At 37.4% G+C, this 17306-nt stretch overlaps 1 protein-coding gene across 1 annotated transcript; it reads right to left on the bottom strand.

The window, feature by feature from the left end:
• Window positions 1-4305: 4305 nt before the first annotated feature.
• LOC129273477 (mucin-2-like) lies at window positions 4306-16982 on the bottom strand. Its single transcript, XM_054910515.2, has 5 exons — window positions 16487-16982; window positions 15044-15250; window positions 12525-14529; window positions 11363-11474; window positions 4306-5628 (listed from the first exon to the last, which is right to left on the bottom strand). Exons 2-5 carry the CDS (start codon window positions 15102-15104, stop codon window positions 5617-5619), a joined length of 2190 nt encoding a protein of 729 aa, XP_054766490.2. The 5' UTR covers window positions 15105-15250; window positions 16487-16982; the 3' UTR covers window positions 4306-5616.
• Window positions 16983-17306: the final 324 nt, after the last annotated feature.

Here is a 17306-nt window from a genome sequence, read left to right as displayed (position 1 = left end):
ATCGCCCCACTAATGAAAATATTGGGGGGCAAACATATCATTTTGCCCCCCCCCCCAATAATTCCGGATATACAAAAAAAAAACAAGATTGTAATGTTCAGCAAGCGAGATTGAGATACACAACTCGTTCTTCATTTAAAATCGTGCTCAAAATGTCTGCTTTTCAGATTGGAATATAAATTTTTTTAGCTCGCGCTTCGCGCTCGCATCATTTCTGTAGTAAAAACCCATACTTTTCATGATTGAATAGGTGAATGTAAATGTCCCATTTTCAGTTTTAAGCTTCAAAAGAACTCCTGCTTCGATTTGCAATCATCTTTTCTTGGATATATATTTTGTTCTTTATCAAAAACTTCCATTAAACTGTCATTTTTTCAGATCGAAATATCAAAATTATCAGCTCGCGCTTCGCGCTCGCATCTATTCTTATTTTAGATACAATCTTAATCATTAGTACCAAAAATGCTTAGAATATCAAGCTTTCAGGTCAGAATATAAAGAAATTTCAGCTCACTTTCGGCACTCGTACTATCTGTGTAGTGAGATATGTATCCTCATGAGTTACAAACAGCCCTAAACAGGCACGCTTTTCCTGTCAGTATGCTTTTAAAAAAATCAGCTCGCGCTTCGCGCTCGCATTAATTTGTTGGTGAGATACGTGTCTGTGTCTCATGAGTCATATATATATATATATATATATATATATATATATATATATATATATATATATATATATATATATATATATATGCGTGTGTGTGTGTGTGTGTGTGTGTGTGTGAGTGTGGGGGGTGTGGATGGATGTCTTTGGAACGTTAATGATTTTGCCCTCCCAATCTGAAAAATGGATCGACGCCCCTGCATGCAGACAGACATTAGAAAAGATTACAATAAAAGAGAAGAAGAGAGGGTGAGGAATCAAAAATACGAACAGAGAGCGGGAGAGACCACAGATAAGAGAAGAGAAGACAAAAAATATATCAGGGCGGGTAGAGAGACATAATTACACAAAGAGAGACACATAAGAGACGAATAGAAATCAGGAGGGACGATGAGATAGACATTCCAACAGAGATAAACAGAAGAGAAGACAAGGAAACGGAACGAGGAGAGAGCCACCCAAACAGACAGACAGAGGAAGAAAGATAAGACAAATATTAGAATAGAAGACCAAAAAAAAAAAACAGAGGAGGGCGATGAGACAGACATACATAGAGAGAGAGAGGAGGGGAGATAATATGCGGGGATGGTGTATCCCGACAAATCAAGACCAGTCAACCAATACCATAACCTCAATTTATGCTTGATTTCAAGCGAAGAAAATTTTGAAATCCCAATGCATGCTGCAAATGAAGATAGATGATAGATAGATGAATTGATAGATAGACAGACAGACAGACAGATAGATAGATAGATAGATAGATGGATAGATGGATGGATGGATAAAATCGAAGCAAAACTGATGAATTAAGAATGTATTTATTGAATTTCATTCAAAGCACAAACTGCATTATAAAAAAGGAGGTTAACATTTCAAAGTGTTCAGGAATTAACACATTTTATTCATATAATTTAAACAATCATCGCGAATACAATTTACATAATGCATACAACACGAATACAGCTTGGAAAAAAGGAAAAACTCCTTGTTGGAAGCAACTGAAACTGCTCTTTGTGAAAGCTGTCGGCAGAAATTATTAAGATGTCTGCTCGATCGGTTTTGATATCAATCGTCACGTGTAGATGGCGGTCTATATTTATGAATAACTCTCTTGATTCATTATGAGAGAGTTTTCGCAATTGCAACGGGGACGAATTCTATAACACAGTAAGTCTATTAGAAATGCTCGTCAAACCACAATGATCAGCTATGAGGGCTTTGTCGAAAATTAGTGAACAGACAGCTGATCGTCCTATAAGATTTGGAGCTGACGAAAAATTGCAAATCTGTCGTTTGTCTAACTAGTGTCACGGACGAAACTGCTATTTTGATTCACCGATTTTCGACAAAGGCTGCTTTGTCATGAATAGCTTTTGACAATATATTTTCTACGTTCAAGATAGCGTCTGCGTAGTGGTTGCGACAACTCCCTGATATGATGATAGCATTGCACACAAATCTCATTAACATTTCCAAATAACAATAATAAATGATAAATAATAAATGTAATAAACTTCGGGAGTGGCTCATTTCAATCTAATACAATTATAAATCAACCCCGTGTTCACATCAACTGTTGTAATAATATTGGAGTTTTGTACAAAATATAATCATGTGATATTGATATTTAATCCAAAAATTCAAGATTGTGATAAAATGGTAGAAAAGATAATTCTCTAGTATACATATTTATTCAAAATATCCTTATCATATATGTCAAAATGGTTTTCCCCAGGATATAGGAAAATGCAGGATTGCGGGGTAAAGTTGATCCAATGTTTTTACATATTTTATCAACAAACCATGATTTTTAACCTGATATGAAACACAGTTTTAACCAATATATATACAAGTTCCCTTTCTATACAATAATTGAGAAATCTGTTTTCAATGTTTTATTCAATGTTGTTGTATAGACACGTTTACGTAATCACGAAAGAAGTATAACAACCTTCGTGTCAATTTTAACACAGCACTTTATGCTAGGTGTTAACAATCTATTAAGTTCTAACTTTTATCATTAGCACGGGTAATCCTTTCAAACGTATTGGTTTCCTGAAAAAAAAAAAGCCTGACCCAAATGCATTGGGAGAAAATAAGATCATGTTTAAGAGTGTACTTTCGGGCGTTATAATCACATCAAGGTCTCGAACATCGAATTGTGTTACATTTTTACGCAATGTAAGGAAATATTCGAATCCGATTCAAAGTCAAACGAAAGAACGCGAATTTAGTTGGTCTAGACACTTCTAGGTCGGATTATCATGATTATAAAGGATAGATGTGAATGATGAACACGTGGGGCGGAAATAGACTTGAAATAGGAAGCCATTGATATAGCTCAAATTATCATTACTCACTGAAAGACAGAAGACGCCGAGGATAGACAAATGATACGATGAGATTAAAGCAAGCAAACACGACGAGTATTAATTCCCGTAATGCGGCGAGTTGTTTAACGTGATGCGAGCAACAATGCGTCAGGCGATACGTCTTATTGGCAGGCAATTTCCCCCTATGCGTCATTTAGAGGACTTATAATCCGTTATTTAATACTTTTATGGAAATTCATTTCATTAAAGGCGAATTGCATATTATTTGCTCCTTTTAAAGTAATGTTCAAGCTCCGAGCTTATTTACAAATTATGTAATACTGCGTTGAAAACCGACGCAGCATCAGACGTCTGCGTAAGCCAGCAGTACCCCCCTGCGAGTGTTTCATGAAAGGACTTGACCGTTGGATGCCTTATCCGACAAAGTCTGCTTTATCTGACAGTTATCATAGTAACAATGTTTGTCCGCCAATCAATATCAAGGAAAGATGTCTGATCGGACACTCGTCGGAAGGATGAAACGCTCCCAGTGCGTCATGACTTCACTGGCAACCAACGCGGTTTTTGACGCTCCTTGTGAGGAAACTTGCACACAATACAAGGTGCGGCTAACATGGACTGCGCCAAAAATCGAAAAGGTCCAAGACATCGTACATAAAAAGGACTGCGTCAACAGCAGGCGCGAATCTTGACTTTCCACCTAAAAGGGAAATGGTACACAAAGCGTCACCTACTTATTAAATAAATTAACTGGGAACAAGTCACCATACGACATGTTCGAATACACATGATAGATGGTAGCCTGAGATAAATTGACTTGGTTTGGGTTTTTATTTTCAGAAAATCTATGCGATAATTATTATCAAAGAATGAAGGTTGAGCAAATAACTGGTGCATGGTATACGCAGTGAAAACGGACACACAATATTTGTTGGGCATACTTATTTTCAGGGAACTTTCGCACGCGGACATTCATATCTCGCATAAATTTATTTCTTTAACCATTGGCTGTTTAGACCTTTTCAACTTGCAATCTACGAGTGATGATCCTCAAAATAGGAACATATCGTTTATATAAACTCATTTCTACTGCTTACAAATAGCTTTTGTACAAAAATAACTTTCAATCATTCCTTTATTTACATTATTTTACCATGAAAGCATCCGATCAGCTGTCTTTACATACGATGTGAAAAGAACAATATATAAATATATAATCTTTAACATCTTTAACCAAAAATATTGAAATATAATAAAAATCAACAATAAAAACACAATGAAAATGAAACATTCAAATATTTTTTTTGGGTGTAATTTTCGTCAGCTCAGTAGTGCTCACAATTAAAATGTTACAGAAAAGGGAAACGATTTCCGATGAGCTCTGAAATAAAATGGGCCATCATTGTTAAGCCCATGTCTTTATGGACATGGGTAAGTTGGAGCTTGTGTTATACTCAGTAAGATCAATTGTATATGAAATTGCAATGTTCACGAGTAGTCCACAATCTCTTACTTTGTCAAGTGAGAGAGTGCAACGTACTTAGCTAATGTCTTAATGAAGCAGAGCTTCACACCATACTGAACACCTTAAAAAGCGACCGTATCAAATCTCGGGGTATGTCAAATTTGATCGTGATACTAAATACTCGAACCCTAGTTAGTGTTTCAGGGCGTCCACTTTTCGTATACCCGCGAATTTTCTCCGTGGAAAGTTCGAAAATCGTATAAGTCTGGTCTGACATCATTTTCGTGACGACGACGAATAATTATTGAAAAATAAACACGTTTCATATGCCAGTAACCAATTGACCTTTCAAGACAGCTCCTAGAATTAGACGAAATGCATAGCCTTTGCTTAGAGGAGTTTTAACTTTGACAGATATGTGTATTTGAACAACACGATGTTGGCACGATGAGTACACGATGTTGACATGGTGTGTGCAAGATGTTCGCACGATGTAATTTCAGAGTTTCCTCAAGATCTTAGGTATTCGAGTGGATAATGGGTATTGCTTTGAATTGCAAACTCTCGTTTAATTTTATAACCACCCCTGGTATTGGAGTATATTTATTCAAGTCGACTTTAATATTTTAAGTTTAAAAAGGGACAATAACTAAACTTGTGATTTTAACGTTTTGAAGATCTTTGGAAGTCATTTGACTGGCTGATTCCTAGAGTAGTTTCGCTGACATTAATCGGACATTTCCATATGCTCTATCTTATACTGCTTTTCTTTAAATTTCAATCCGTTGATTTGTATCTGATTTGTATTACATATATTGGAAATGATCTAAAGAATGGAATTAAAAGGAATTAATGAAGGTTTACAAGTAGGCGATGTATTCCAATTGAACACACTGTGGTTTGAAGAATCCCACAAACACAGTCAATCAGTGCAATTTATGTTCCGTCTCCGGCTTAAGGATATGTATTTCAGATCTCTGTATAGAGTTATCGTATTAGTGGATGAGGTCTCAACTTGATGTGGCCTTAGGTTGGTTTGACCTTGAAGATCAAAGAGCGGTTCGGTCGCATCTCCTCAGAATTTCTTGAAGACATCACAGTGAAGACGTTCTTGAGCTCGATGATGCTACGTGTAGCTCTGTTTCCTGTTTGTCTCGTCAGTATAAGGGCTGTAAAAATAAGAATAAAATATGGGAGGGGAGAGACGGAGGGGAAAAGGAGGATATTAAACAAGCAGCAGTGAAAATTTCATTGAAGTCGGATGAGTATGGAAATTGCAGCATTTTGAGTACGACTTTTATCCTATTACAACAATGAATGCGATAGTTGCGAAATGAGTGAAGTGACGAGGTTACAACTCATTTCAGCCATGATTATTATTATTATTAAATTGAAATATTTCAATTTTCCGCTGAAAGATAATATACATAGGATCGTGTAAATCGCCATTACTACTATTATCCCCATTTCATGCATTTAAAGGCCAAGTCCACCCCAACAAAAAGTTTTTTTGTATATAAAGAGATTATCCAACAAGCTTTTGCACTGAAGATTTAATCAAAATCAGATGTATTATAAAGAAAGTTCAAACAGATTTAAGTTTTGCACACCCCATAGTGATATGTAAATTGGCGAGTCAATTACATCACACAATCACTATTCTCCTTTTTTTTTGGGGGGGGGGCGAAGATTGGTTTATTTAGCCATCTTCGAACCAACAAGAATTTGTGAAGTTTTGGTCATTTCTGCAAGCGAAGGACGATCATCATCGTCATATTGTGTTCCATGTATGTCCACATGTCTACGGAGTAGACAAATGGAATCATCTATTTTTTAATTATCACCAATCCTAGGAGTATCTTAAATATAAAATTAGCAGAAATTAAGTATTTCATATATCGTGAACTAAAATAAAAAGAAAAGTGAGTGTGTGACGTCACCGACTTGCTCATTTGCATATCACCTGCGATGAGCATGTTCAAGTTTTGTGGAACTTTATAAGCAAACTATGAGTTGTGTTTCATTACAACTCAACTCTTTTGCAACGGGCTCTAGTACTCTTAAATGGTTGACCCCGTTTCAATAATAATAATGATAATAATAATAATGGCAATAATAACAATAGTAATATTTATAATAATGATAATGATAATGATAATAATAATAATAATAATAATAATGATGATAATGATGATAATTATAATTATAATTCTAAAAACAGCAACGCGAAACTAAACGACATAAATGTTTAATCCTCGTTGACTGTTTTGCTTCTTTACATTCTTACTCTAATTGGCCTTAATCAATATGGATGATCATTTTTGTTATCAGATCAGATGAGCTATATTATTTTCGTATTGAGAAAACGGGGGTGGCGTTGATGGTGATGATGACGACAATGATGACACCAAACGATGAAGAATGGCCGAGGTAGGGATTAGGAATGGGGGGGGGGGGGGAATTGAGAATGAAGCACAAAATGTAGATAAGAACATATTAACAAAAATTAGTAGAGCGAGAAAGAGAGAGCGGGGGGGGGGCAAAGAGGGGGAGAGGGGGCTCGAAGAATGAGAGTGTGAGAGGTGATAAAGCGGGTTATTAAAATGATAATCATCACATGTAAATGAGGCAGACCCAGAAATGGGGGTGTAACGAAAAGTAAATAGTGATTGAACAGCATACATGGGTTGACATGTGCAAGAAAGATTAGAGGGCAAAAAAGAGAAAGGGGCCGGGGGGGGGGGGGGTCACGTGAAGGAAGTTAGTCTATAATGGATATTAATCATGAGGGGTCAGTAAGGGGCAGTTAATATAGGAGGTATAATGGACTTGGTCCAGATGGATTATATACGTGTGGATATGGATGACTTTGGTCTATATTAAGACGTCCATGAGGGTACAATACAAGAATAAACCCATGAATGTTAGTACAATACAAACTGCTTGCTTGAGTTAAGGCATGATAGTCATCAAATCATCATCATCATCAAATAAATATAATAAAAAAAAACAATTATCAACATTATAACTCATCGAAAGATTCATGGCTCTTGATAGAGTAATGCGCACTAATATATTCAGAAAATGGGGTATCCATAACTTTGAATCTTGACCGAGCACTTGCTTAAACTTTGTCATATATATTTTTCTGAATAAGCACTGGCAAAGCACCTAACTGTAAGAAAGTACACATGGGTGTCGATCACGGGGGGGATGGGGGGATATATCCCCCCCAATATTTCAAGTGGGGGGGATGGCCTGTATTATCATCCCCCCCAATAATTTAGGGTAGAAAAATTATAATAATGATGATGAAAAAATGAAAAGTTTGATCATGATGATTATAGTGATGATTATGCCATCAATCAGTTTGTTTTCTTCGCAATTTGTGTATATTGTTATTAAATAAAAACATTCTTTTTCAGGACTATTAAATAGATGGGTGGAGGTTCAAGATGAAAAAGAGTGAAATGTTTTTGTATATGATATTTTTAACACATGACATAAAAGGACCCCAACGAAAAACAACTTTTGTGGATAGGGTGTTCCATCCCACCAGTGGTGAATAAATTGATTTTAATACATCAATTATTAATTCAAAAGGGTGGACAATAAACGGGAGTAAAAGGGTGTCAAGATAAATCGTCTAAGGAATGACCATACAGCTATTACATACAGTAATAGCTCTATGGAATGACGGTAAGCCCGATGGCGCACGAGAAGCCACACAGTTTGTCATTTGTGCTAGTCTTAATAAAATTATTGGTCCGAATCTGCATGTTATCATCATGCATTAAGAAAAAAGATATTGCCAGTCGGGTTAGATTTAAGAGAGAAGTTGTATACACAGAGGCTTCGATTGGGGGGGGGGGCGATCACCCCACCAATGAAAATATTTGGGGGGAACATATCGTTTTGCCCCCTCCCAATAATTCCGCATGTGCAACTAAAAATAAGATTGTAATGCTACACTGAAACCAGCAGCAAGCGAGATTGAGATTCCAACTCGATTTTGATTGAAAATCGTACTCAGAATGTCTGCTTTTCAGATTGGAATATAAAAATTTTCAGCTCGCGCTTCGCGCTCGCATCATTTCTGTACCAAAACCCCATACTTTTCATGATTAAATAGGTGAATAGAGTGTCCCGTTTTCAGTTCTATACTTCAAAAGAACTCCCGCTTCGATTTGCAATAATTTTTTGTTGGGTATATATCTTGTTCTTTATTAAAAGCGTCCATTAAACTGTCTTTTTTTCCAGATCGAAATATCAAAATTTTCAGCTGGCGCTTTGCGCTCGCATCTATTATACCCATCTTAATCATTGGTACCAAAAATGCTTAGAATATCAAGCTTTCACGTCAGAATATAAAGAAATTTTAGCTCGCTCTCTAGTGAGATACATGTATTTATGCTCCTCATGAGTTACTACAAACAAACCTACACAGGTACATTTTTCCTGTTTTCATGTCATACTAAAAAATTTCAGCTCGCGCTTTGCGCTCGCATTGTTGGTGAGGGTGGGGGTGTAGGGGTGTGTGGGTGAGTTTGTTCGTTTTGTATGATCGAGCGCCTTTGGAACGTTGATTCATGATTTTGCCCCCCCCCCAATCTGAAAAATGGATCGACGCCCCTGTGTATACATCATGCTCAATAAACAGATCACTATGCACATGGTCCAGATAATTTTTGTCATTTTTTCTTTCGTATGAGTTTAGAATAGGCTTACTTGTAACACAAATTGAATTTTCAAAAAGAAATTATATAAGTACAGTACACTACAACAATGAAGGAATTTCCAAGAACACCATGCATAAATTACTCCAAAATGTCCTAACTTGTGATTTTAGTGGGGGTAATGTTGAAAGATCCCCATCCACAAGAACTTTTGTGTCAATCATCCCCCCCAACCAAGAATACCGATCGACACCCATGAAAGTACATATTGTATATCTGATATTCAGCATTCGGCATATTTAAGTCAGTGATTTTGTCGCTATTTCAAACTGTCTGATCGCTCATAAATCTATCTATAACATGATTATTCTGATTCATCTCATTCAAAGATGATCCACTTGATCCGCTTAGGCGTTGTTTTACCAAAGTATCTCATTGTCTGAGCAGTAAATCTCTATTTGATGAAAATTCGTATGAAAGTGTGCTCATAATTACAGTTTCAACACGTGAACTGTTAAGCAAATGTAATTAATGAGATATTTGATCGACCGACTACCCCTCTTCACCCCCCCCCCCATTCCCGGGACACCCAAGACCACCAACTACCCCCATTTATACTTTCCAGGCCGAATTAATTTATTCTGATGGGATGAAAATTACACTTGAACAGTTTTATAACATTTTCATTTAATCTATTTTATTCTAGATTTCCATATTGTACCATTATAGGCCTACATATAATTATTGTAACGATATTAAAAGAACTAGAGTTATTTTTTTTAGATTTTAAAAAAATTATTTTTAACAAGTGCACACCTAGTTACCAATATTGCATAAAGCATTTCTATATATTTGAATGCAGGATAAATTAGCAATGTCGATTAAATGCCTTGCTCGCGTGCATAGGTGCCCCGGCCGGGTATCGAACCCCGGACTTTCCATGTATACACTATAAAAACAAATCAGTAAAAAATGACTAGTTAATAGGGTCAGCTAAGTGCAACTGCTATTCTAGTCATATTTAACTATTTCTAGTCGTATCTTACTAGAACACAGTTATTTCTGACTAGAATATATGTCAGAAATGTGACAAGACATATCAGTTGCACCCAGCTGACTACTGGTCAAGTCAATTTGACTGATTTGTTTTAGAGTTTAGCCAGGCGCTTTAAACCACTCGGCCACGACACCTTATTATTCAATAACTTCTTTATACGATTGTTGAATTAATTGTACGTATATGAAAAATCCCAACATAAGGGTACAAAGGAATTAAGGATATATCAGATTGTTGGCTCCAATAGCATTATTAATAACTCTATGAAAATCTGCGACAATGATAAACATTGTGATGAACTTCGTACTCGTGTTGACAGAATTTAAGATGTTTTTGTATATATTTACGTGATTTGATATTTATTTAATAATGTAGTCCTTGAACTCATACCCCATCATCATGTACAGTGTCAGGTCCATTGCATGCTATGACACAAGGTAGTGTCGCTGACTCATCACTATGATAATGTCATATGATTGTGATTGAAAGGGTCCATAAACTCGAAAGAGGTTATGTAATATAGGGGCGCCATCGGGACAAATTGATAGCGATGGGTAAGAGGACCTAAAGTTGACTCCTTTTTCTTTTTTTTAATATAAAATTGGGGTAGTTATATTCCAAAGCGGACAATCTCTTTGCAATGATTTCTTTTCTTCCTTCTCCCCATCATTTCGCCTTTTTATTTATCATTTGCAAAATTACCGAAGGGGGGGGGGTCGCCCCGTCATTGCTCTATTGTGGCCCACCTTCGGGGAACATACCACGAAATATAGATTGATTATCCTGCAAGTATCAATACTTTCCTTCTTGTAGTATATATTTTATGTCTTTGTCATCATATTACATTAGCTATACACAGTAAAAAATATGTTTATTTTTTAATGCCACGCTGTTTACTATATTATGAACGTTACAGTAATTGTTATAACGGCATAAGCAAGTGTTTAAAATCTTAAACAACAAAGTCATATTCTTTATATTTAATTATCAATAAGCATGGTTGTTTAAACTAAACAACTACGATCAGGTTCTTATAGTAAGCGCTGTTTACTATAAGATTTTTAATATTGTTTTTACTGACTAAGGTCGGTTAAATTAGCTAGAGATGAATGGACAAACAATTTACATGATTCTGGGTAAAACTAATCCCCAATTGGTGTATAAACGTACCTTTGTGTCTGATGCGTCAGAAAAGAGTGGATTTGAAAAGGTCGGCCAAGGGTTCTCTTCCGTGGATTCTCCATTCAAATAACCGTAAGAATGATATCGATGCATGCGTTTGCTACCAGAAAAAACGACAATAATTGGTCAATTTAGGGATTACTAAATTCATAATGAAACCATTACTAAAGTAACAATTAATACATAAGGTGTTAATTTGCAATCCTTTTAAACAACTTTTATGAGAGTACAAAGTGATTTTTCTCCATTTAAGGATGTCAAAATTTTCTTAGGTAAACTGCCACTTGAAACAATGTCACTTTGACGTAACTATATGGTCTTATCCCATTTTGGACTTGTACTTAAGCAAGAAAGCGAATTAATCGAGCTTACCAGAAATGCGTTTTTTGCATTTCAAAGTTAAAAAGGAAGGATATGATGCACGCTTTTCATTTTTTTACTGCAATAGCATATAGATATTAAAAAAAACATTAGGGGTAGGGCAAATGCCCCTCCCTCTTCTGGGTACGGACATTACGGCAGCTTACAACTTGAAAACATCACATGTAACAAATTATTTTTGTTCAAGCAGTAAAATCAATACATAAAGGTTATCGTTTTATACGATAGGCCATTGATTATACTGCATACATAATCAAAGTACATAATTTCAAAACAAACATAGCATGTAGAATCCAAAATGCATTATTGAGATTAGTGACATGGGACCAGCACCGACATACCGACAAAACTATCATAGTATAGAGTAAGTATAAATCATATATTGATAACTGAATAACTCACGAAATATGAACATGAAATCCCAAAATATAACAGAAAAAATAAATTTATATTAAATTAATTTCCCATGACTAAATCCTTATAATTAACAAGATTTTACCCCAATTCTTTAGTTTTCTGATTACAACTAATTATAGGCCCTGTTTGGCGACTTGAAAACTAGAATGAGCCTTCCATACGCATTACAATATTTGTAATTCACTCAGAATTATGGATTCTTTGAAATTCCATAAACAATTATATTTACTATGGACTCACTCGGCGAGTGTCATTAAAAAACATGAGTTCTCTTGGAATTTTGAGAATAAATCTGATACGAACAAAATCAGCACAAAGCAAAGATGAAATTCTTTTGAAAAAATGTACTTACTGAATTCTTTTCCGTTTGGACAGTATGTAGACAAGGACAACAGAGAGAATGAGCCCGCACACTCCACTGCAAACCCCTGCAATAAGTGCAATGTTCACAGGATGTCCAGGTGATTTACCTACATCTGTAGTTCCTCCGTCGGTGGTGGATGACACCACGGATATCGGGTGTCCTGTACCATTGGACGGTGACTTAGAAGGCTTTGAGGACATCAAAGGTGATGCTGCCTTCAAAGTTGATGTTGCGTTGCTTATAATACTAGTAGTTGTTTCTACTATTATCGTGGACGACCTTTCCGAGGGTTGTCCTGTTGATCCTGCATTGGGTGTTGTCTTTTTCGATGGTGAAGACTGTTGAACTGAAGTCTGGACTGGCACTGGTGACGTCTTCACTACTGTCGGCGAAACGCCTGGTGTTGTTTTAACTCCTTTCGTAGTTCCTTCTGGGATTGTTGTGATTTCGACAAGGGGTGACGTCTGTCCTGCATTTGTTGATGGAAAATCAGTGGTACCTACACTCTTCGGGATTCCTGTCGTTTGCCGTAGAGTAGTCTGATTATCTGCAAGTGTTGTTTGCAACCATATATATGTTGCATTTCCTGAGCCAGTTGACTGAACCTTCGTTGTACCTGTGACGTTTGTAGTTTGTTCCAGGGTAGTTGGTAATGTCTCATTGGCAGAAAATGACGTTGGTTCAATGGTACCATTTGAAGACAGAGTAGTTGTGTTACCTTCAGTAGATTGTTGGTTCGTTGAGAGTTTAATCGGGGCCGGTGAAGATTTTCCAGTAGTTGATGATAAACCTGTGGTAACTTGTACAGTCTGGTTCACTTCAGATGTGGTTTGGCCAAAGGTGGTGTTTAAAATGTCTGTTAACAGAGGTAATGTGGTACCGACAACCTCTCCAGTAGTTATGATGTCAGTGCCATTCAATGTCGTCTGTCCTTCGGTAGTCAGCACAGTCTGGTTAGCTGCAGATGTTGTTGGTACATCCGAAGATGATGTGTTTCCTGAATCAGTAGCGTTCATCGAAGGCATTTGTTTTGTTGAAGACTTTATAGGAGCTGGTGATGGTGCTCCTGTAGATGGTACGCCTCCTTGAGTACTTTGTCCAGTCGGTCCAGCTGTAGGTGGTAAAGTTGAACCACCTGTTGGTTGGGTTTGCCCTGCATTTGTTGACAATCCTACGGTCGTTTGGGCTTGAGTGTTGGTTGGTCTAATTGTTGATGGGTTTCCGGTACCAGGAGAGTTCCCCGATGGTGGTGAATTATTTGGTGGTACACCTGGTGACCATGTAGTCACTCCACCAGAAGGACGTGGTGTTGTTCTGGTCTGTCCTGCAATTATTGTCGACTGTAGGGTTGGGCTAGTTGGGGTTATAGTTGCACCCGCAGTAATGGTCGATTGACCTGCCCCTGTTACAGTACTACCCCCAGATGGTGACCCACTTGGTGATGCATTGCTGACAGAAGCTGACACCACACCTCCAGTTGATGTTACTCCACCGGTTGGTGAAGCTGCTGAAGGTCCTGACGGTGCCCCTCCAGGACTAGAAGATACTAACTTCAACGGAGCTGGACTACTCGTCCATGGAAGAGCAGATGACATCATTGATACAATCGCTGGCGAACTGAATGAAGGCGACATCGAAGGTGATATCGAGCTCGTAGGCATCGTTGGACTCCCGCTCATTGTGACACTCACTGATGTCAGCGGCGTCCCTGAAGTCATCGTAAAAAGCGTTGATGATCTCACCGTAGTTCTTGGTGGCGTTGCAGCGGTTTTGGTCACAGATCTTGTGTGTGTGACAAAACCTTTTGTTGTCGGCCTCTGCGTTGCAGGTGTCTGCGTTGCAGCCCTTTGCGTTGTAGCCCTTTGCGTTGTAGGCCTGGCTGTGGTAGGCATGTTGATTTTTGTTGTTTGGAATGCCAAGGTAGGCTTAGTGGTTGGTGCTGTATTTGGTTTTGTTGGTGGATGTGTTTGTAATTGAGCACTCGAAGGGTATTCTGAACAAATAAAATCAGAAAAAACACATTTTAAAGTTACTACTTCCGTCATTTATCATACTCAAACGACCAAAATTTTTATTTCAAATACTGGCATGACATGTATATGCCAAGTTTTTGATACGTGGCCCCTCATACAAGAAAACTTCAAAAAAGTGTATGGATTGGTTCATGTTGATGTCGGTCATTATAAGACAGGCTTGGGAGAAAAGGGAAATGAACAGAGTGATCGAGGCCGGAGGGGAATAGATAGACCTCAACCAACAAAATAGGCCTATATAATTTTGGTGCAAATTAGTCACGCGATCCAATCTTTAAAAAATAGGATCACTCTGAGTCTTATAACATGTTAACAAATAGAACAATGTCAAGTTTTCGCGGGGGGCTTTTGGTATGCATTGGATTGGGAAAGAGAGATGGGGAAAATCTAAGGAAATGAAAGTTTAAGGAAGGGGAAGCGACAGGTGTGAAGGAGCTGGATGCGAAAGAAATTCCAAGCAGATAATAAAATTACCTAGTGAGAGCAGGATAACAGCGATGATAAGGAAACACGTATTCACACTTGTTGAATACATCGCGATGGTGCGCAGTTATCTTCCCGGACAGACGACAAGCAAAAAATAAAACTGGCGGGAAATCGCTGGTTATCCGGGGATGCACACACGTTCACGAGCAGAACGCGTCTAGACGTACGACGTGATGTTGAACAAGCGTAGTAACTCTGAAAAAAGAAGTATATAGGCATATATATATTTACTATTGACTTACAATCCATGTATTTCGAATAACACATTAATAACATGTTGTTGCGGGATTTCAGCTTGTAAAAGTTTCGGCCCTTATTGGAAATCAAACATCTTTGGTGACTCAATGCCCAGGATATTGTATTGACGGTGAAGGGGGTTGGAGTCCCTTCATTGCAAACACATGATCATGAATCATCATGCACCACCACTATACTAATAATAATTGTTATACATGTATATGATGTTCTTAATTTAATATACATGGATGCTCCTTTGCAACGAAGGTCATCATAGGGTTTTTATGACACTAAAGTTTATTAAAATGATGTAGAATCATGGAGAATCATATCAACATCGGCTGACACAAATTTCACAAACACTACGTTCTAATTCCCGAGACATTTATATATGAATGAAAGAAATCCCCAAAATGTTCGTATAAATTTATGCATTTGTACTATGCAGTGCTTATGAAAAAATCAATGATATGTTGCATATTGTTATTAGTATAATCATTATCAATTATCATTACGAATGTCCGAAATAACATTAAGAGGTTCGCAAAAAGTATGTTGATTTAAAAGTTTACAGGGACAATTTGTCTGGAAATTCACATATTTCATTTGCAATTTACACATTGTTGGCTACTGCTAGCAAGAATTGAGTTTTCTTGCTTGTCAATTATTGGCTCATCTGTATTCGTTCAGGGGAGCGTTTCATCAACATTTTCATCCGACAAGTTGTCAGATCTGACATCTTTCTCTGATGTTGATTGGCTGAGAGGTACTGTTACTATGGTAACTGTCGGATAAAACGGGACTTGTCGGATAAAACGTCCGACAAGTCCTTTCATGAAACGCTCCCCAGGTGTACATAAAGACAAAACAGTTGGCCTTGAATCAAGCGGTGGCAAGAAGGAACGTGTTTTAATATGAAAACTATAATGAACAACTATCAAAACACAAACATTAAAAAAAATCAAACGAAAGCTTTTGAATATATATGAATTTATACATTAAACATCCGAGACCGAATTCTAACGAATATAGTAGGCCTATATCAAAATTCTGAAGGTGATATATACTTGATTGGTAATTTAATTAAAATCTCACAAGCTTAATTAAATTGCCAAAGCAACAAATTACAAATGTCAGACCTATATAATTTACTTAAAATACAATATGAATATATTGAGAAAAAAAAACACTTACTCTTCGGTAGTACAAAAGACTCCAGAATGTTAAAAGAAAATGATACCAACTCCTATTCCAACCTTCGGTCTAATTAACACAGTTTTCTTCGGCACGCAATCGGGGTCGAAAATCCAGATAAAAGTCCTCGTAATATACACAGGAAACGGCTTGTAAGAGTACACCGAACTGATTTAATCCCAGTTAAAGACGCGTGACTATTTCAAAGCAAATATGATGAAGACTCGACACTCGCGCGTGAAAAACGATCTGAATATGGCTCTTCTTTTGGGGGAGTTGTCGCGTGAAGTATAATTTTACCGGTATTTTAGTCCTAGGTTTTAGATGAAATATATCATGTGGAAAGTACAGAGTTGAAGTATGGGCTTCAGGACAGGAACACTGACCTCTGGACAGCTTTGGAACTGCTTTATGCCGCCAGTCAGTCGCAATCGCAAGAAGCATTCAGAAGTCTGTCTTGCACCGGGGAAGAAGTTGGGTTGGCAAATGTTTGTGTAAATGCAATTTAGGAATCATAGACTTTGGAATCTAAAGATATACAATGATAGCGTTTAGTAACACTCTTCTTACTATCCCACCCGCTAATGTTAATCTGGTCGATGAGTTCAATGGTAACATGATGGGGCGGGGATGCAATGACATGGGGGGGGGGGGTAATCTAGGCAGTAGAAATACCAGTGGGTCCATCGAGCGGCGCAGGGGGCTAGTAGGCCTACCCCAGGCGGACTTTGAGGTGGGGGGGGGGGGAGTCGAAAAATCCCGCATATTTAGAATGAAATAAAAATAAAGGAAGACATGCAAGATAAACTATATACTTATC

The sequence above is a fragment of the Lytechinus pictus genome, chromosome 12 (assembly GCF_037042905.1).
Source record: "Lytechinus pictus isolate F3 Inbred chromosome 12, Lp3.0, whole genome shotgun sequence".
NCBI lineage: Eukaryota > Metazoa > Echinodermata > Echinoidea > Temnopleuroida > Toxopneustidae > Lytechinus > Lytechinus pictus.
Note: the sequence above shows the minus strand (reverse complement) of the source record. Positions and strands in the feature narration are given on the sequence as shown.